Source organism: Folsomia candida, unplaced genomic scaffold (assembly GCF_002217175.1).
Source record: "Folsomia candida strain VU population unplaced genomic scaffold, ASM221717v1 Fcan01_Sc003, whole genome shotgun sequence".
NCBI lineage: Eukaryota > Metazoa > Arthropoda > Collembola > Entomobryomorpha > Isotomidae > Folsomia > Folsomia candida.
Genome location: NW_019091195.1, coordinates 5,820,712 through 5,841,893, shown reverse-complemented (window position 1 = coordinate 5,841,893; position 21,182 = coordinate 5,820,712). Strand labels below are relative to the sequence as shown.

General features: G+C 37.0%; 4 protein-coding genes across 5 annotated transcripts; 2 read left to right on the top strand and 2 right to left on the bottom strand.

Annotated features, from left to right (window-relative positions):
• The first annotated feature begins 60 nt into the window (after positions 1-60).
• Positions 61-2,698, top strand: LOC110846133 (ovochymase-1). Its single transcript, XM_022092769.2, has 8 exons — positions 61-238; positions 327-480; positions 572-681; positions 745-863; positions 929-1,381; positions 1,492-1,682; positions 1,771-1,866; positions 1,927-2,698. Exons 1-8 carry the CDS (start codon positions 179-181, stop codon positions 2,589-2,591), a joined length of 1,848 nt encoding a protein of 615 aa, XP_021948461.1. The 5' UTR covers positions 61-178; the 3' UTR covers positions 2,592-2,698.
• Positions 2,699-6,259: 3,561 nt separating this feature from the next.
• On the top strand, positions 6,260-11,297 carry LOC110845592 (non-lysosomal glucosylceramidase). The gene is made up of 18 exons (XM_022092041.2): positions 6,260-6,527; positions 6,943-7,049; positions 7,130-7,283; positions 7,352-7,444; positions 7,560-7,648; positions 7,751-8,097; positions 8,278-8,517; positions 8,590-8,837; positions 8,917-9,078; positions 9,144-9,331; positions 9,418-9,547; positions 9,619-9,672; positions 9,747-9,790; positions 9,864-10,048; positions 10,124-10,155; positions 10,224-10,244; positions 10,336-10,771; positions 10,861-11,297. Exons 3-18 carry the CDS (start codon positions 7,177-7,179, stop codon positions 11,035-11,037), a joined length of 2,553 nt encoding a protein of 850 aa, XP_021947733.1. The 5' UTR covers positions 6,260-6,527; positions 6,943-7,049; positions 7,130-7,176; the 3' UTR covers positions 11,038-11,297.
• On the bottom strand, positions 11,298-15,440 carry LOC110845593 (major facilitator superfamily domain-containing protein 12). The gene is made up of 11 exons (XM_035849909.1): positions 13,950-15,440; positions 13,780-13,875; positions 13,560-13,668; positions 13,269-13,476; positions 13,047-13,152; positions 12,443-12,982; positions 12,058-12,361; positions 11,935-11,979; positions 11,772-11,874; positions 11,636-11,697; positions 11,298-11,442 (listed from the first exon to the last, which is right to left on the bottom strand). The coding sequence occupies exons 1-11, from the start codon at positions 14,310-14,312 to the stop codon at positions 11,363-11,365; spliced, it is 2,016 nt and encodes a 671-aa protein (XP_035705802.1). The 5' UTR covers positions 14,313-15,440; the 3' UTR covers positions 11,298-11,362.
• A 537-nt stretch (positions 15,441-15,977) lies between these two features.
• Positions 15,978-20,239, bottom strand: LOC110846261 (baculoviral IAP repeat-containing protein 7). Of its 2 annotated transcripts, none has more exons than XM_022092949.2 (7): positions 19,781-20,239; positions 19,400-19,568; positions 19,092-19,326; positions 18,607-18,995; positions 18,434-18,526; positions 17,243-17,774; positions 15,978-17,148 (listed from the first exon to the last, which is right to left on the bottom strand). In XM_022092949.2, the coding sequence occupies exons 1-7, from the start codon at positions 19,861-19,863 to the stop codon at positions 16,937-16,939; spliced, it is 1,713 nt and encodes a 570-aa protein (XP_021948641.1). In that variant the 5' UTR covers positions 19,864-20,239; the 3' UTR covers positions 15,978-16,936. The 2 variants fall into 2 exon arrangements, with proteins under 2 accessions (XP_021948641.1, XP_021948642.1); XM_022092950.2 differs by having other exon boundaries at positions 18,607-18,992; positions 19,781-20,235.
• Positions 20,240-21,182: the final 943 nt, after the last annotated feature.

Here is a 21,182-nt window from a genome sequence, read left to right as displayed (position 1 = left end):
AAGCGAGTATTAATTGTTTGTGGGAATATCTCATCTACATTACATGCTTAGCAGGTGTTGACAACGTCAGTTTTGCATGTAAAATGAATAATTCATACGTGAGGTATAAATCGAATAAAAATGATGGTGGCCTTCTGTGAAAGTATTACTCCCAGTCCAACAAGTCTTCAAGCTCAAAATGGATTCAATCAAACTAGTGTTGATTATTTTGGCTTTTTTTGGGAGTGTATTTTGTCAGGTATAAAGCAGTATTCATGTAATATTCCATCCGCATCTGAATTGGAGATTAAATTTTGTTTGTCTTTATTGGCATTTGTTGTATCTAGCATCCTGAAGATTTTAACGTCGTAGAAAAAATCTGGTCATCCAAACCTGTAAGACTTGTTGCGGAAAGTTTCACGAAAGGAGTTTATACAGTTCCTGGATATGCAGCAAATGAAAGGGAAGACAGCTCGGAACCTCCGTTTGACCCTTCTCCAGGTCCGTGCATTTAATATATATGTGGTACAAAAATGGAGAAGTTCAGCCAAGATTTTTTTGGTCATAAAAAAATCTGTGCAATTTAAAATAGAGTGCGGCGATCAATACTTAAACTTGACGGAGGGAGCATTCGGAACGATCACATCTCCAAATTATCCGGAACACTACCCTTCAGGCCTTCATTGTGAATGGGTGATTGAGGTAGGCAAGAAGCCCTTGAATTTCATTGGTATTCACGATTGTCAATTATAATTTTTCTTGTAGAGCATTCCTGGTACTGTGATCGAAACTACTTTCTTCGACGTGGTCACGCAACCTTGGCTGTTTTCGTTTTCCGATTATGTTTTAGTTTCGCCAACTGGAAAATGGGACAGTTATCGGAGGTACGACAATTTAACTAGTTACGCAGTAAAAAGTTTCTATTCCATGATTTTTATTATTTTATTAGGTTTGCTGGTGATGTAAATCATAAAATGCCGTTTACTGTAGTATCAAAAGAAAACCGCTTGGGCATTCGCTTTGTGTCTTCAAGATGGCTAAACTTCCGAGGATTCAAGTTGACATACGTTGTCAGAGCTATGAAAGCTTCAGATGAATCGCCAGCAATGAACGAATATGGCAGTGCCTTCAACAATGATCTTGTAGCAGTTTGCAGCTCAAAACCAATTGCCAATGACCGAGTAAACACCAAGTTTCATTCAGGATATGATAAATACGAGAAAAGTGTTGAACAACGGATAGAAAGACAAATTCGTATTGTGAATGGTGTTGAAACACTCCCACACCAATACCCATTTATGGTCATTATTCTTACAAACCAAGGTGGATTCTGTGGTGCTTCGTTGATTGATCAAAGTCATGTTCTCACAGCAGCCAGTTGTTTCGACAGTGGCGAAGAAGAGTAAGTTGCACACATGTCAGCATGTATCCTTTGTGGGGATCTATTATAAACTAATTAACATCTACTATGTATATGTTTATAATTAAGGGGAATTTTATTTTTATGTTCAGACTACAATCCCTTGATCTGGTATTTGGAACATACAACTTATCTAATAGAGCAGAAAATCTCTATGCCAGGCAGTACCGTTCTGTGCAGTATCCGGATATTGCGAATAATGTCTTTATTCATCCACATTACGAACCAAAGTCTGGAGCAAATGATATCGCCATTGTGAGAGTGGGAAAGGTTAAAGTTACAAGTATGAAAATATATGCATAAATATTACATAATTCTGGTAACTTCCTCCTTGTTGAATTTTCGTTTTGATGTATATTATAATTCTTCAGAATATGTTCAACCCGTTTTTCTCCCGAGTGTGTACACCGAATCAAACTCATTTAGCGGATGGGAACTACGAACAGTTGGTTGGGGATCAGTAGATGGTAATCCATTCATATTCTCTGCTTGCGACTGGAAATTTTACAGAGCATATTTTACTACAGCGGACAAGTCCAAAATCAAATTGTCCCCCGTTTTACGTGAAGCTGCTGCCACGGTTATTCCAACCCTCCATTGTCGAGAAGAATTTTCCGGATCGGTGACTGGAAATCACATATGCACAAAAAATCCATTTATAAAACCTGGTGTACCCAAACCAACAACCGAATTGACATCTACTCTAGAAGTTGAAACGACAGAGTATCCATCCTCATCAACAGCAGATGAGATAACCACATCAATTGTTCCAGAAGAGGAATCTAGCGTTTCACCATCTGCATCATATGCCAATGATGATTCTTCAGACGAGGACACCCCTTCAGAATCTCCCACTGTTGAATATCAAAGTCCATGTTACGGAGACAGTGGTGCCCCATTGTTGGCCGAGTTTGAAGAAAATTACTCGGAAGCCGATGCAATTGATCCTAACAAAGCTGGGGCTTCAATGCATGATTGCGTCAACGCTAAGCAAAATGGAGCTGGAAATCCTGTCAAACAACCACAAGATACGGTATGTCAACGCCCTAAAGACAAGACTGAAAAATGGTTTGTCCAAGTTGGTGTTCTTTCATTCGGATCTCGAGTTTGCGGACGAAGAATCCCAGTAGTTTACACCAGAGTGACAGCATATTTACAATGGATAGCATACATAACTGGGCGGCATGGGTAATTACTGTAATTAGTATATGAAAATCACGTGCACATGCATCACTTTTACACCAGAAGTTTATCCTCAATAAAGAGAACAATAGAAGTTCAAGGGACTTGGGACTTGTATATTTTAAGTCTGAATCACATCTGTTATTCATTCATTCGTGTTCATTCGATTATTCATCATAAAAGATAATTAGATTATCACGAATAATTAATATGCATATTTTCCAAGTCAATGCTCCAGTTAGTTAGTTATCCAGTTTATTGAAGTGTATCTGATCCGAGTGTATCTGATCCAATTTTATAATTGGATCAGATCTGTATACTATAGTCATCTATTGTGTTTACAAATATTTGAATGTCATCCTGTCCACCTTAGAAGTATGTAGTTATCGTTTGAGTACTTCCAGTAATAAAAGCTTTTTAAAACGACTCTTGTCGTGACTGGTGTTTGGGACTTTGGGAATTAAAATGGAGTTGACGTTGACGTCTTCATTCCTTACTTGTGAGTTGAGTAGTATGCAAACTTAAAGAAATTGCTGGGACTTCTTTAGAAAAATTAATATCTCATACGTCTACCCTGTTCTATTTCGCATACATATTTATGTATGTTTTACAGTATTTACTTGAGTGACTACTAGTCAGTGACTAGTAGATTTACTTACATGTAACTAATACAACAAGTTGTCAGCAATGACAATTTCAAGCGTGATACATTCATTGCTGTAATAGCATAACAGGTGAAAGCATTAAACATATAATGCGAAATACGAGCTGAAACTCTGAAACATCGTTCATAACAATCAAATGAATTATGATGAATAGACAGACAGGAAGCATACTGGGAAAAATCAAAGTCAAAAATGCGAACACGCAAAGGTAATACTCCTGAACTTTAACTTCCATCATCCCGCGCTCGTATCCTTCCCATGCTATTAGCATGGTAGGGATACGAACGCGGGAATCAAATTTTGATGGAAGTTAAAGTTCAGGTACTATAAAACAGGAGTTCGAGGCAGAGAAAGTTCAGGTGAAATTTGAGACTGAATTTGATTCTAATCACCAAAAAGCATCAAGGTGTGCGTGTGTGTATGTTTCTACTGTAGATGACGAGAATGATAATTTTTGGTATTTTCAGTCCAAATGAATCCTTCATTTCATATTCCAATTCATAGGCAACCTAATTAACCCACTGTATATGCATATTATGTATTATGCTATGAAAACCACATATAAATACACATGGATCCATGTTATTATTGGAACCTGAATGAAATTCGATACCCAATCCAATTACTCAACCTCTGCTACCGACCGACCCGCAGATGGATTGCTTGGTTAAGTAACTCTTACAATTCCTAATGCGGGCTGGTTACTACAACTGAAATTCGAGATGAATATTATTTGCAACAACATAATAGGAGAGAGACTCCACTCAAGGGAACGTTCATAAAATACGTAATGCTAAATTGACGATTTTGTTATCCATCCGTTCCCCTTCGTAACGGGTCACACCGCCTTTTTAACATGTGAGGCAGATTAACTGGCAATGAAACAGGCCTCCCCCTCTCTTCCCCTACATATTTTATGAACGTTCCCTTCAGGACTTCACAATAGGAGGCACTCAACCTAATTTCGGGGATTGTTATGCCATGACCATGACGCCGACGTACATAGAGAACCGTCGTGGAGTTGGCAGGTAATCAGACAGGTAGTCCGAACTGGGTCTGTGCGATGGAGAAAGTAGACGGGAAAAGTTGACTCGATTGACATCCCGAAAGCTCAGCAGCAGAGTCTTTCATTGACGCTGCTCCTCCCCTTCTCGAGAGTGAGAACATGCTGTTGCTGCTCCTCTTCGTCCATAAATACACTTCGTAATTGATCAAATTCGCGTTGCACAAGAGATTCTATCAGAAGAGGAGAGATGAGATGCGTCGTCTATGTATCTACTGACTGAACGAGTCCTTTGCTGCCTGGATCAACAAAGTGGTGGAGAGGCTGGAGCTTACATTTGAAGGTGAAAGGGTGAACAGAGAGCTCAAACCTGTTCCAAAGTCCGCCTTCCTCTCTCATCTTTCACCTCCATGCATCCACCAAAATATAGTATAGAGACCTTTTCCCTACCTCTCATCAACCAGCAGAGAGAGGGCTGGAAGAGAATCCTTCACCAAATGAGGATGGTGGTGACGTTAACAAATGTCAATATTTTCCCAAACTTAAAATTTCACGGGATTTTAGTAGCCCACCAACACACAGATTAAGACCAACAAACCTCCTTCCTTCCTTCCTTTCTCCAAACGTATGGGCGGAACATGATCCTGAGCCTGTGCGTCCAAACAAATACGACACGGATCCCTTTTCCTTCATATTAAATAATAGTAATCCTTTCACCATCCTTTTCATCACGGTCTAAAAGCCGTGGGAAAGTTGTTCATAGCCTTTTACTTCGCTTTGCTCTCAGCCAACCCATTATTTATCCATTCATTTTGTAAACACCACTCACTCCAAACAACTTCTTTTCTCTCTGGCACTATTATTATCCCATCACGACCATCGCCACCCAGGGGAGTTTATCCCAAAGACCTTTCCCATCGGTAGTCGGTCAGTTTGGCGAAAAACTTTCGCCAAAAAATAATCCCATTTGGCGAAGAACAAATTCCATGCATTTCACCGTACGTTAGTTTTATTTTATTTAAAGTACCTTTTGGCGAAAATAATGTCGCATTTGGCGAAAACGAGGATTTTGTGAAAATCGTTACTCATGAAGAGCGTTCAACCCTCCTGGGATCATCGGATACATGGATTTGTGACGGGACGTTTAAATCATGTCCAAAAATATTCAAAAGAAGTGCTCAACTTTACACAATACATTGCATTTAAGAAGCAATTAACGGCATAAGCCGAACAAGCCGACAATGCGTTCCAATAGTTTATGCCCTTTTCCCTAAAAAAACAAAGAGTGCTACAAAATATTGTTTGATGTTGTAAAAGATAACGTCAAAAACTATAATCCTTCTCAAATCATACTAGATTTCGAGGCTGCGGCAATTGATTCTACAAACCCCATGTTCACAAAGACAATAATTGACAATTATTCCTCCTATACCGTTTCACAACATTTTTAACAATAATTGAGTTGGTTCCACCTACATATGTCAAAGTATTTTTCGGAAAGCTCAAGAGTTAGGCCTACAATCAAGCGATTTGACATAAAGAAATGCGAAATTTAAATTTCGCCAAATGTACTTTTACGAATTTTCCACTTTCGCCAAATGTGACAATAATTTCGCCATTTAGTACTTTCATGGCAATTTTTTACCACATTGGCGAAATTTTTTTTTCGCCAAACTGGCTTTCGCCAAAATGACCGTCAATCTTCCCATCAACGAGACTTTTGGAGTAAGCAACACTTGTCATCTCATCTCTCCTCCATTATGTACTCGCGTTACGACCATCACCACTTTACTTTGCTCATACTTGAGAACAATGAGAGGCAGAGACAACCCAAACAACAATGAAAATGAATAGGAGAAGGGAGAGAGAAAAGTTGTGGATCATCATTTCTATTTTCTATGCTATAGAAAATAGCTCTGTTCTAACTTTTACTTACTCTTCCTTCCTTCTCGGCTGCCAGAGCCGTTTTCCCTACTTTGGGAGAGATAAAAGGCGACTTTCCCCTCAAGGTGTTCAGTCAGCGAGTGGCTGTAGGAGCGGGACCACCACCACCGACCCACCGAGTTTCCCTTTCACCTGTCTCTTTCTCACCCACCAACTTTCCTCCGGCTGCCGTGGAGAAAAATCCAAATTATTATTTTCTCTCTCCTGGCTGGAGGACGTGCTGCTTTCTTCGACTCGTTTCCTCCCTCGTCACGCTAATAATATACATGCCTACATATCTGTGCATCTACTTAATCCTACTTGCTTACACCGCCGGAGGAAAGGACGTAAAAAAGTAAGAAACGTCGATTTTTTGAAGTTGCTTCAAAATTCATGGGGCTATGTTTTCTCTGCATAAAAAACTCCATTGTTTGGATGATATCTTATAATATTTACTTTCAATTTTATTACATTTGCGTATAAAAAGGCTTTCATTAAAAGCGTAAATTTGATATTTGCGTATTATAATTGACACGGAATATCTTTGTGCATTTGTTTGGAGCTGTCCCCTGTTAATGGATTGATTGAGGATATGACATTTTGCATGCATTAGTAATACGAACTAATCCTGAGCTGTAATGATTCAAGGTTGTTTATAGGGAAATACAGTCCAATATGCAATACTTCGTACGAATCTATCGTCTATGTATAGTAGACAATATTAGACAAGTTCAATTATTGTGGTGACTGACCGCTGAGTTTAATTGCAGATTATCTCCGTGGGGTTTGTGGATTCATCTTTGATTTACTGAAAGAAATATACGGACGGTGCTAATACGAAGCTCTTTGTGATTTGATTTGAAAACTAAGATTTGAGGTGCCACGTCAAAATATGAAATAAATATGTTTTACTGAACAGTAAAACATGTATTAATTTTGATTTTGTTTATGTGTTAGATTTATCTATGTTGGTTCCTCTTCCGGCCGGAGATTGCTGATACGATATGGAGATTAAGAGTCCTTCCGTAGATTCTGGAGCTGCCTCAGGGGATTATTCCCCTGAAACTGGCCGTCCATCCAGCGATGAGTTATGCAAAAAATTTGGTTGGAGGTAAGGGTTTCATATAGTATAATACCACACAATTTTTCTCTCAAACGTTTATCAACTTGTTAAATTAGCGTTCGAATGGACCACCGGTTTCCAGAAACCTGGGATTCAGTTTGTATTCCACGATTGAAACAGATTGGAGACTTACTTCCGTTGTTTATCAGGTTGGTTATGGATTACTACACTATAGTCATTACAAGATATAAAATTATGTGCTGTACATGGGTACATATCATGGTTTCTTTGATGCGTTTATATTAATACTTATGTGTATTATAGATATTTGTTCTGGTGGTTTAAAACATGGATTGTGAGACGTGTAAAACCATTCATTGATTTTATCACTTTGAACGGAAAACAGATATATGGTGTGTTGCTTGTTTCATAAATTTTCATATTGAATAGCATTTTTGATGTATTACCTATGTATGTAGTACCTATACAAGCAATATATGTACATATGCATGCAGGTGTTCCGGTTGGAGGAATAGGATCTGGATCAATCGGTCGAGGATTCAAAGGGGAGTTCTGCCGTTATCATATGGTCCCAGGGATATACAGCTATGATGTCGTGGATGCCAACCAGTTTATTTTATGCGTTAGGGACACCAAAGGGACTGTTCTATATCAGAAAGTATTATCCGGAGTTGGAAAACCAGAAAACGGAAATTTAAGCTCATGGGACTGGTCATTTAATCCCTGCGATGGACATTATACTGGGTTGTACCCGAGAGCGTGGTATACATTCAATATCCACAAATTGAATCTCGTCTTGGAATGTAAACAGGTTTCTCCTGTAATCCCCCATGATTATGTGGTAAGCAATCTTATTTCTTGTTCAAATAACAAACTTCTTAAAATCAATATGTGATTCCCTCAGTTGTCGGTTTAGGACTTTTCTCGCTTAGACTTTACAATTTCTCAGAACTAGTGCTTTGATCTCGATTTTTTAAAAGATGTACTATATACACCAAATATTTGCTCCCTCCTTTCGTAGGATTCCTGCCTCCCTTGCACTGCATTCCAGTGGACCATCAAGAATAATAGTACAGAGAGACGAATAATCTCAATCACATTTACATTTAAGAACGGAACTGGGTCTAAAAAGGACAAGTATGGAAAATGTTCTAGCGAAACATTTTCCACGGCCTGTGATTCATCGAAAGTAAAAGGAGTTGCATTGCAACACATGATTGAAGGAATTCAAACAACTTATGGAATTGGATGCTTAGAAAAGGTTCATTTTTTTCTTTCTTTCAATTTATTCTCAAATCTTGATATTGGACATGAATTTTTATAAAATTTTCAGAAGGATCAATGCGTTACCTCAATGAATCAGTTTGATTTGTTACATGGATCTGATTTATGGCTGAAGTTGTCTCAAACTGGTCGACTGGACACTGAAAGCTGCTCCTATGAATTAACAAAAGGTGAAACGGGAATAGCTGTGAACTGTATCGGAGAAGTGGATCCCAAAGGGATGGAGGAAATGATCTTTACTCTTGGCTGGGATCAACCACAAATAAAATTTAAAGGAAGAGAATGGACTCATACAAGGTATTGAAATTTATTCATTGCCAACTAGAATCACATCAAACATGCAAGATTTCTTATTATATCATTATTGTTTATAAAGGAGATATACACGATATATCAAACGTACCAATAACTCGGATTCTGCTTGTGAAATAAAACCGACAACCATTGCTATCCAAAACTTAGCAGCTCATTGTATTTTGAATTATAAAAAGTGGGATCAAGCGATCGACAAATGGCAACTCCCAGTTTTGACCAACAAGTATGCGATGTTGTATTTAGAAAACTAACGAAAAATATCATATAATTAATTAACTACAATTTTAGGAATCTTCCTGCATGGTTCAAAAGTGCGATATTTAATGAAACGTATTTCATATCTGACGGAGGGACCTTGTGGCTTGAATATGATGGAGATACGTTGCCCAAAACTGTAACCAAGAAGGAAGATTTGCGAAATGAATTTGGTCGATTCTGTTATCTTGAAGCCCATGAATACAGGATGTTTAATACTTGTGAGCTAGTATTAATAGCTTTAACTATTTTTTTATTTATGCTACAAGTCTGTAGTGACGCTAACAATTGTTTTTAATGTTCGTAGATGACGTGCATTTTTATGCATCGTTTGCTTTAGCTCAGTTATGGCCAAAACTTCAGCACAGTCTCCAATACGATATGGCAGATGCAGTGAATTCAAAAGATGATACAATGAGATTGCATCTATTTGATGGGTATTAATTAATATATATATGTGTAATTATTTAGTATTTGTGAGAATTTTATATTAACACACATCTTTTAGACACCGATCTCAGAGAAAAATTGCAGATTCTGTTCCCCACGATTTTGGAGATCCGTGAGTTTGCGTATTTTTACTCAAATTTTCACTTGTAATTTTACTTATTCTCAAATTTTTTAATAATAATTTAGGAGTGAAGACCCCTATCTCAAGATCAATTCCTACTTAATGCATGGTAATTTAAATTTCTGGCATGATAAAAAAAATTAATGTAGAATATTTTATTGATCAGAATAATAATTAAATAGATGTTTCTGGCTGGAGGGATCTGAATCTCAAGTTTGTTTTGCAAGTATTTCGTGATTGGAAACTTTCCGCAGACTCTACTTACTTAAATGATTTGCTCCCAATCTGCGAGAAAGTAATGAAAAAATCATTGGAATGGGATCAGGATGGAGATGGGGTTATAGAGAACTCGGGATCTGCCGATCAAGTAAGTGATACTTACTCATTTATTTCTGCCATCTTAGGATATTTAACTAGCGTCACTGTTTCTTATTCCCATAAGACTTACGACACGTGGGTAATGAAGGGTGTCAGGTATGCAGCATATATATCTTTATTAACAATCCTTTTTATAATATATTTGCTATATGTTGTAATTTCAGTGCATATTGTGGAAGTTTATGGTGAGTAATAATTGTTCCTGCTGGCTTTTTAATTTGGGACGATAAATTTTTGGTTTTTAAATGCTTTGCTAAGACGAGTTTTTAACTTCAGGCTTGCATCCCTCTTTGCTATGATTGATATGTTGAAGAACTCCACTGATTTTCCAAACAAGCAAAACCTAATAGATGAATATCAAAATACCTTGGACCGGGGAAAAGTTTCTTTCCATGAGAAATTATGGACGGGAAATTATTATAGATTTGACACGTCAGGGTCGAGTCATGGAGAAAGTATCATGTCCGATCAGCTTTGTGGACATTGGTTTTTAGCCATGTGCGGCGTTGACGACTCTGAAATTTTCCCTAAGGCAAATGTCCTCCGTGCTCTGAAGACTATATTTGAAAATAATGTCATGAAAGTTCGAGATGGGACAATGGGAGCTATAAACGGAATGAATCCGGATTCATCCATTGACACTTTCACCATGCAAAGCGAAGAGACTTGGACGGGCGTGTCATACGCTTTAGGAGCAACCATGATTAAAAATGTACAGTCTCATTCCAATTACATTATGTAAAAGTAATAATACATGTATTTGCCAGCAACAAGCTATAACTGTGTAGATAACAATTACAGGGAATGACGGAAGAAGGATTTCGAACGGCAGAAGGTATTTACAGAACTGTCTATGAAACCATTGGGATGGGATTTGAAACTCCAGAAGCTTTACAGCACAGGGAAAAGTACCGGGCTATTGGTTATATGAGAGCATTGGGCATTTGGTCAATAATGTCAGCAATTAAATCTCAGTAATTTTAATTTGTCTAAAAAATATATGGTCGTAATGTCTATTGTATTTTTTATAAATTGTGATTTTTTGATTTCTGTAAAAAATATTTTTCTACCTAAAATGTAACTTTACATACCATCCTCAAATTGTAATCTCAGCCATTGGAATCTGTGAATAATCTAGTCAGTATTTCTTGTTAGATTATATTGCACCTTTAACGTAAGACAGCACTTTAATTGTTCATTGACATTATATCAGCACAAAATTAAACAATTGCAGGATATACACTCGACTAAAATATTTTTATTATTGCCCCGTAAAAGGTTTGTGTGAAAGATCATGGGTTGATTAGTTAGTATTTTCTTTATTTTGTCTGTAAATTATGTAGGTCAGCCCTACTACTCCAAGTACGCCAAGCACCGAACAACCTAAGGAAATGTAAAACAAATATGCATTACACCAAGATTCCTAAACTTTTTAGCTTGTTTCCGTGGAGTGAATGTATTAGGATTTTGTAATGTAATTACATAATCCTAATACATTCACTCCACGGAAACAAACTAAAAAGTCTAGGAATCTTGGCATTACACATATAAACATTAATAATTTTCATCATTTTACCTCCTGCTGTGTACGCTAACACCCGTTGATAGAACCCCTCGTCATTATTAAAAGTTTTCAATCTATAAATTAATATACACATTGTTTTTAGTTCTCCCCGGTCAAACTACAACTGTAGCAACTTAAAGCAACTTACTCATTAATTAGCATAACAGCAAGACCACAGGATAATTTATCGCAAAAACTCATGGCTCCATAGACAAATGCCCCATTTTCAACATTGTTTCCAATCATATCCGCTGTTTAGACATGTAAATAAGTCGATAATAGATAAGAAGAAAGAGATGGTTGAAACGAACCTGTGATTGACAATGAGGTTACCAAAATAGCTGACGCTCCTCCACCTAAATCAATTAATTTCAAACCCTCAGGACCAAAAGCAGTTTTTTAAATCAGTTAATTTTATTGAAATATCAGTTTACCTAATAAAATTGCTACTCCGTAAATCCCTTTCTCGGCCATAATACTTCCTGGGCTCCAGTCCAGTGCCAATATTAGTACTGCTCCAATAATACAAAGTAGTGCGCCTAAGGCGTATGCCAACTGCCTTCCTAGGTGCTTGTTGATAAGTTTGATAAAGATGGATACAACAAATCCCGAACAGAACATGGTTAATGGTACAGTGGCGACAGAACCACAAGGCAATTTCAAACTTTCTTGAACATATAGAGGCATGTAGGCTTGAGTTATATTAACGTTAAGTCGTGTCGACATGTACATCATGGCCTAGTCCAAAAATTTAAGTTTAAACAAAATTTTGTAATAAGAACTGGGGAATAACTGTAATGATTAAAAAATAGTACTAACCACAATATAAAACTGCGGCATAGACAACCAATCCATCACAGTCACCGTTTCCTTCCCTTGATTCAAGGATTTCATGGAGTATCCTTGAAGAGCACTATTATTTCCGAGTTGTCCACTATTGTTCTGAGTACTTCCGATCGTGTTTAAGGATGTAGGGCGCACGGGTGGTGCACTGGTGGAAGACGCATCGATAGCGACGAGTGGACCGTGATCCATGTCGTCTTGATCAGACAATAAGCTCGTGCCTGCTTCCCTATCTGCACTAGATTTGCTGGAGGTAGAACAACTTCTTCGACGTCGGGCTTGGGCATGGACTTTGGAAATTGCCATGCTTGACGCAACTGATCGGACATTTGTAACCGTATTCAAGCTTTCTACAAAATCATGATGGCTTCCTTGACTGTGAGGAGTGTGTGCTGTTTCTTCCTCCTGTTCGGCCAATATACCCTTCTTAATTTCTTCATCTGACCTTTCTACCACAAAAATGTGAAAGAGGAGGGAGAAAAATCCTCCAATTCCAACAGATACTAGTCCAAGTGTCTGGAAGGAAGGATTTATTTATTTATAACTGTTATTTACAATATATATTAAGATTGATTCTTACTCGGAATTTGGGAGCATCAGTTTGGTCGATTTCACAGTCTTCAAAGCTCAATGTTACCCACGTTAATAGAAACACTGTAATATTGGCACCCACCGTGAAAGCGTACCTATATGTACATAAATCGTAAAAGCATGTCATTCTCGGTCAGCACATGAACCCAAACTATTTGTATACTTATTAATATGTGATTATAAAACAAAGGAAACTACTAAAGTTTTATACCTAATGGCTAACAATTCTGTCCGCATTAAAATATCGGTACTCATTTTGGGAATCAATGCAAGATGCGAGATTTGGGAAGACGCCCATCCAATTTGAAATATGGTTATAAAAGGAGCATAATAAATTGCCCTTGCCCACTCATCAGAACTTTCACACCCAATACATGGAGAAAATACGAATGGGAACGATATCATCACAAGAATTACACCTGAAATAAAAATTGCATAAAAATAAGTTAGACGTTAGACTCATACCCTATTTATTTTAATAACATCGTTTTAATTAAATTACCAATTAAGTGCCACGTTTTGCACCTTCCATACCCTCTTTTGCATAACCAGCAATGATTCGCTCGGTCGGCTTCGAAACCAATTAAGGGTGTAGATAATCCATCTACAATCTGAAAACATGTATGAAATTAAATCAGAGTCAGAATTTTTTTTAAAATGTATCTTTCACCACAACAAAATCACTTTGGCTTGTGTATAAATGCACATTATGTATTTAGTACCTGGCCCAACAGCATCAAAATAGCTGCATTCCGATCAGAAAATCCTGCCACTTTTTGCATGTACAGGAGAAAGTAGGTGAACCATAGAGAAGCACACTGTGGAGACAAATTATTTAACTTAGAATTTGCGTGTACATAATCGTAAGTATGGTTAATGCTCATAGTTTTACCAGATCATTGAGAATGTGGCCACTGCCCCCCACGACTCTTTGGAAGTAAGATATTGAGCTATTATGAGGATGCCGGGAGGTATTATCACCTCTGCAACCGGGTAGAATTCCGCACCCACCAGCGTCTTCTCTGGTGGGATCATCCACCGGTAGAATTCTGTGGTCTTCATCCTCAATCACACTGGAGAAATTTACACGAGGATTTGTGGACACAGCGGAAGAATCTCTGTCCCCAAACACGTCGTCCGATGAAGGAGTCACCACGGGTACGGTTTTTGGTTCTTGTTGACTATCCATTTTATGATGTCTTCTTTTATCTTTTGTGCGTTTATTATGTGAGATAAGTACGGAAACGTAGATCATTTGTATGTTAAAAATAGTTGCGACTTTGAGATAAAATTTTAAAAATGGTTAACAGTAGGTATTATGTCATTTAGAAATGAGTAAGATGAATGAGTATGTTATATACAAATTAAGTATCTAAAGTCATCACAGATCATTTTTATCAGTGTATAAATAATTTATAATGCGTAATATATGTGTCTAATCTCAGTCTAAATAATCGAAGGCACCAACCGAAAATGTTCTTTAAAACTGTCTCGTTACATAGAAACCTTATAAAAATGACACTGGCATTTCTTCAGTCCCAGCCTCAGCCTCAGCCCACCCATAATAATAATGGAAAGTAATGTGCAATAATGTCAATTGAATTATCAGGCCAGCTCATGATAAATTTATGATAAAATGACTCACTGAACGGTTAAAATAGTTCAAATATTTAACTTACTGTCTTCCTCTTCTATTACATATGACTAGAACAACAAATTCCTTAAGAAAACATTACAAAATTAGTTTTAGTAAGTATAAAAAAATACGTTCTTTCCTTTACAACACTTCATAAACATTTATAGCATGAATCACTCAACAGCACAAGTTTGTTATTTTGATTGAAACCATTACATTAATATGAATGATGAATGGCAGATAAGAAGATGCACGTTTTGAGGCTTTACAATCTGGTCGTCTCACGATAACAACAAAAACACATTTATAAATCTGCCCTGAATAAAATACAAGTTGCTAAATAGTTACTTTACTACCTTAAATTAATACATCGAGGATGAGTCAATTCAATTCAAGTCTGCTGTGCGGTGCGAGTGAAGAAGAAAGTTTGTATTACAGACGTCTACATAAAAATAAGTGTTCAAATGGTTTTACCAATAAAATCTGGAAAACGATGTTTCTCCACTAAAAGCACATTTGGCAATGAGACTTGACGGATTATTAATAAAATACGCCCTAGGTTTAAATAAATTGTGATTGAGTGGGTATTATTAAATATTATTGTTGTGCGGTTTGAATGGTTTTAAGCAATGGATGGAAGATGCACAAAAGGTTGTTTGTTAGAGCTCTGATCCCATAAACGAGTCGTTGCTTTAGGTTAAACACAAGAAGGGGTTAAACAAATGTGGTGATCAGACGCCTGTTTGTTGGAGCTGGACTTTACCAATGAATTACATATCTCGTTCAGTCCTGCTATATTTTAGATGATATGTGCTAGTTAGTTTTAACCAGAATTCTCTGGTTTGTAATTCAATTTTCCTGTGGGCAGTGCAAATTTATGTCAACTGGCAGACACCTGTTGTTTTAGTTTTTGCATCTGCTTTTGCATTGTTTTACTTTCACTCTAGGTGCACTATCTTCATTGACAATGATGCATGCAAAAACAACATTTGTTAATTCGTGTGTTGTCCACAGGCAGATGAAACACACATTTGTACCAATTTACTAACCACTTTGCAGTCTGGGATATTTTATGATGTGATAAATCACATTATTTAATGATACTAATTTCCTCATAAAGTATACAATGATGCCCAATTATTTGTTACCGGAAGTGATGAATTCGTATGTCAGCACTGTATGCTTATGATTGATTTTTACCCAACCTAGAAATGAACATTTTAACAAACATAACAGGTCGAAGATTTGAATGTGAAGGTGGTCCATGGATATGAAATTAATTGATTTGAATTAACATTGAAGAACATTTATTAATTCAGTGTATATTAAAGTAATTGTAATGAGATAACAGAATAAATATACATATGTATTGACTTGCTGCGTCGCTTCTGGTAATGAAAATGAACAAGTGAGTATACCAGCGACCACATGTATTGTTAGACATATTAACTCGCCAATTGAATTTAATTTACACAAACAAGTTAACGAGTAGGAAAATTTACCAAACTATCAAAATAGATATCAAAAGATTTCAAACCGAAATCAGTCAATTCATAGAGTCAAAATCGATCGGAAAGAAATATGAAAAGAAAGAAAATACTTATATGAACAAGAACAACAATAATCTAATAAATTATAAGATAACATTTTTGTACGAAATTTATATTATGCACCAATTTACAAGTAGAATTATTCCGTGAAACGCTTCAACTGTCGCCTCAAAACCTATCCAGTATAAGTGCGATTCTTGAAATATACCATTTTTGCATTTTGCACTAATTATACATCAGACATTTTAAATCATGAGACCTAGAAGAGCAGTTTATTTTAATCCCAACTTTTAAAGTCAAGTACAATGTAAAATACATGGTGTGTATCTATACTGACGGTTCAAGCGTATGGAAATAAATTTGGTAGTTAAACTAGTATTTCGTGCACTTGCAGCCACCAGGTACATTAATGGAGGTCTAAGGTCTTAAATGTTGCTTTTTGAAAATATACTCAGTACTTGTGTTGAATTGCTATGATTTTGAATTTTTTATATAGCATATATAATTGCATCAATTTATAAGTTTGTTACTTGTTACCATTACTATTACAGCTGCGCAACATAAATAGCAAATATTTGATTTTAATAACGTTCATTTATGCAACATATATATTAAAAACTAGTCGGTGGTGGTGGTACTGCAGTGGCACCATACAAAAAAAAGACTATTTGAAAATCGGTAGTTGTAATTATTTTAAGACAGATAAGTTTTGACGTAAGCTTTGATGGGCTGACGACAAACTGCACAGTTTGATAATGCAGTTGCACAACGGGTGCAAGACACGAGATGTCCGCATGGCAAGAAAACTACTTCAACTTTGTTATCCATACAAATTTTACATTGGGTGGCTTCCCGTAATTTCCTTAACTCTTCTTCCATGTTATTCTTAGCATTCAATTCAATTTCTAAAAAAATTATAGAAAACAAAGTTATTAAAACCTGCTCTTCATTTCATTCATTTTGCACTTGCACTCAATTTCAATTTTTTCTAGTTTATACCTTTTTTGACTTCATCCATATTAAATCCATCCTCCGATTGATTCGTCAAGTCTTTATCACGACTCACTTTTACTTTATCACTTTTATTTGAGATTCCTGAAGTTTCCTCGGTTGACAGTGATTGAGGTGCAGACTGATCTTCACCATTTTCACTTGACATAGTTGAAACACCACTATCTCCACTAGCAGAACGACTAGCTGGAGACTTTACAATTCTTGGGGTGGATGTTGTCGGGCTTTCTTCATCGCTTCCGCTGGAATGTTCGGCGGAAGAGCTAGAACTAGCTTCAGATGTTCCGGCAGAACCAGATCCATTGAACAATGAAACATTTAAAGGGGGACAGCGTCTGCGAGGCGGTACATCATCATCGTCGTCATTGTCTGTATCCTGATCAGATTCGTACTCTGGATCTCTTCTTAAAACAGCATCAAGTAATGATTCCGTAGTTAAGAATGCTTGACCCGTTTGCTGAATTTTCCTTTGAAGAGCTGCCTTTACTTTACTTAATTCCATCCCCATTTCAAGAGCCGCCTAATAATAACGCAACAGACAATTTTACGTTAAAAAACTGCAGTGAAGACTTGATATATTTAGCTTGAGTCATGGTCGTTTCTAAATTTTTTGTCCGATGATAAAACCAGACTATTAATTACCAGTCAAGTAGTGAGGATATGATCGAATATGTCTTACGTATTTTTTATTATTTGGTTCCAAATTCGTGAAGTATTTCCAAACTCTTCCCTTTGACTACCAGGGTCTCGCTTTTATGAAACGTTTGAAATTCTAAATTCTTATTTGATACTCGTAAGTCATTTTTACCTTCATTTAATTTGGACTTTTAGAATCTGTATTAGGGTCTCTCTTCTTCCATCTTGTCCACATTTGCCATTCTTTTTTATGAGAAGTCATTAGGCATTTTTATGCCAAACTTCAGCTTTCTAGTACTGTTTTGGAATAATTGGAAATATTGGAATAACCAAGATAATCTGGATACATAGCCCTTCACCGGTCAGCCACTGTGCCGATTTAACTCATCTTCGAACTTAACTCTTACTTTTGCCTAATATACATCTGTAAATTTGAATTTAATCGGTTCAGCCGTTTTGGCTCTATAGTGTCTTGGACGGACGGACGAACATAGCAGTTCCATAAGCTCGAGTAAAATATAGACTTGATAGAGTGACACATACCTGAACAATTGAAGTATCCATGAGATCACGTAACTCTTGATCTGAGACCCTGCGTGGTGAGTGCGTATGTTGTGACGGAGGTTTGACTTGGAACTAGAATAGACCAATCAATGTCCAATTAGTACTTTGAAGATTATATTAAATATATTTAAGTATACAAACTCCTAAAATACCTGAGGAATGGCCACTGTTGGTTTAGTTTTCGATACGTCCTTGACAAATCCGTCGCCCTTGTTTAGCATGACAAACGAGCAATTGGGAAACCATCTTGCATGTTCTAACCAGGGATCATCACCAGGTTCCCAGTTTCGAAGTCCACCATCGCAATAAAAACACTTAACATGGTCCAAATGTCCAAGATATGCAAATCCGGCTTCAGCAAGACTTTCTGGGGTCTGTCCCGTAGATGTATTTGGCCATTTCGACGTGAAGGATTTCACACGTGAGTGATACGTAACAAGATTTTTATGCATCGGCCCACTTCCACAAACTTGAATCGCCAAACTTGTAGCCACATCATTCATGTTCCCATCAAGCGGCTGTGCTCCACGGACAGAAGCTGCTTAAAGTGAAATAAAATAATGTTAATATTAGGATAATGTAATCAATTAATCAGTAACGCTGATATGCAAATTAAGCAATAAAAAATAATTTTTACCAGGCTCCTGTCCTAAAAATCTTCCTGCTGGGAGAAACGGTCCACACACGTCGATTCCTGCCGCTATCTCTTGTTCACTATGTTGGGCTACTTCCATTTCTTGGCCAATAGGAATATTGCCAACAGGCAAGTTACAAACGAAGGGACATCTAGGAAAATGCCTGCGATGTTCTGCAGATGGATTGTCTCCTTCCTCCCACTCGCCAGCGACACCACGACAAAATGCGCATTGTACCTATTATAATAACATTATTGACATATTTCCCAGAAGGTATATATAAATTATAAAAAAAGAATTTCATACTCACCTTATCACCGTCTTGTAGATAGAAAAATCCAGCTTTAGCGCAATCTTCGGGTGTAATAAATGTCACAGGCCATACAGGAGGAAGGGAAAATGTATCCAAACGACCACGTTCCGTCTTTAAGTTTTCAAAGTCCCTTGTCGAACGAAATGACGATATCGAATCCATGCGGCTGAAAATTTAAAAAAATATATTATAAAACTTGTATATTTACTGGTAAATAAATACATGCTACTAGAATTTTAAGACAACCGATCCACAACACTAACACTAAATTGTAAAAAAAAAACTAAACTGAAGATCCTAGATTTTACTTTTTATTGGCCAACTAATTGTAAGGAGCTGGATCAACATACATGGGGATGCAAAATTAAATATTTTTACCTCGGTTGTGGCATGACCATCCGTGCAGTAGGTTCCACTACCGTTGTACGACTTCCGGATGGCGACGCGGCTGACTTAATCATTATTTTTCTTTTATTGGTTTGGTATGGAGTCCAATTTTCCTAGTGTTTCGTCACCTACTGACTGAATGCAGGTCAAACCAAGCCCTGCAGGCTAACTAACTGCTTGTGCCTTCGTCTCGGGAACGTTTCTAAGTCCCTCTTTCTGGGGGTGTGACGACTGATTATACTATTTTGAGAATAATTTCGTGGAATTTAATTTGTTTACTTCTTGTTGCTCTCGATGGGGAGGGGAGGCGAGTATTGTGCAAAATGGCGAAGGCAGAACGTAGTCGAGTTGTTATGAGAGAGAGCCAGAGCCAGGCAAGAGCACATACCAAGCTCGTATCTCTTGACGCCTATAGCACCACTGCTACTGCGAGGACTATAACTAGCCACCACCACTCAAATTCCTGTCTCACACCACGTACATGTTGGTGCGCTACACTTTAGTACAAAAAAATAGCCTTGAACAAAGCTCGTTCATTTCTATAGTGCATTTACAAGAGTTGGTTGTTGTGGCTAGTAAAAAGTATAATATGTAAAAAGTTTTAAATCCAATGCAATGCAATGCACAGTGTATTATGCACTGCATAACGAAAACCTATATATGCATTGGCCACCAACTTTTAATCTTTGGCTATGTGTATGTGTATGCAAGATTGAAGAGTTTTAAGGATTTTTAAATTTAAATTTTTTACGATAAGAGTCCTAAAAACGCTTAACATATCTGTTTATGCATATGAAAGTTTACCCACTGTTGCTGGTCCTAAATTGAGCAAAAGGAATAAAGGATCCCTAAGTGTCCTCCTGTGAGGGAGCATCATATAGAGCTGTAATATCGTGGGGAGCATGCATGTTGGCTTACTTTTGTAGTTTTGTTTGACTTGGGTATAAAAATACCATACTAAATACATCTCTAGCCTGGGTTAGGAGTTTAGATTCCCAGCGAACGTTTCGGATGACAATATGTTATTCATTTTCGAGAAGGATACTGGAGTTATTTGGAATTTTATCCATACATCAACGTTCCAGACTAGCTGGAAAATAAGAAGTATTTACTTCTATGAATGAAAATGAGCCGTCTCACTCAATTTCATTCATGTAAGTGTTAGGATGAAAAGAAATGTACATGTATTTCTAGAAGGAAATAAATTAATTTAATGAATAGACAAATTATTTACAGGCACCAACATTATTAGCGTCGGCTAGACTTGATTGAATTATCAGATTATTGAATCTGAATTATCTGAATTTAGGGTTTGGGACAATTTGGAGACCATTTCGAGAGATAATTTCGTCGCTTGTATAGATCTCTTTTCTCGACAAGCATATTTTATTGT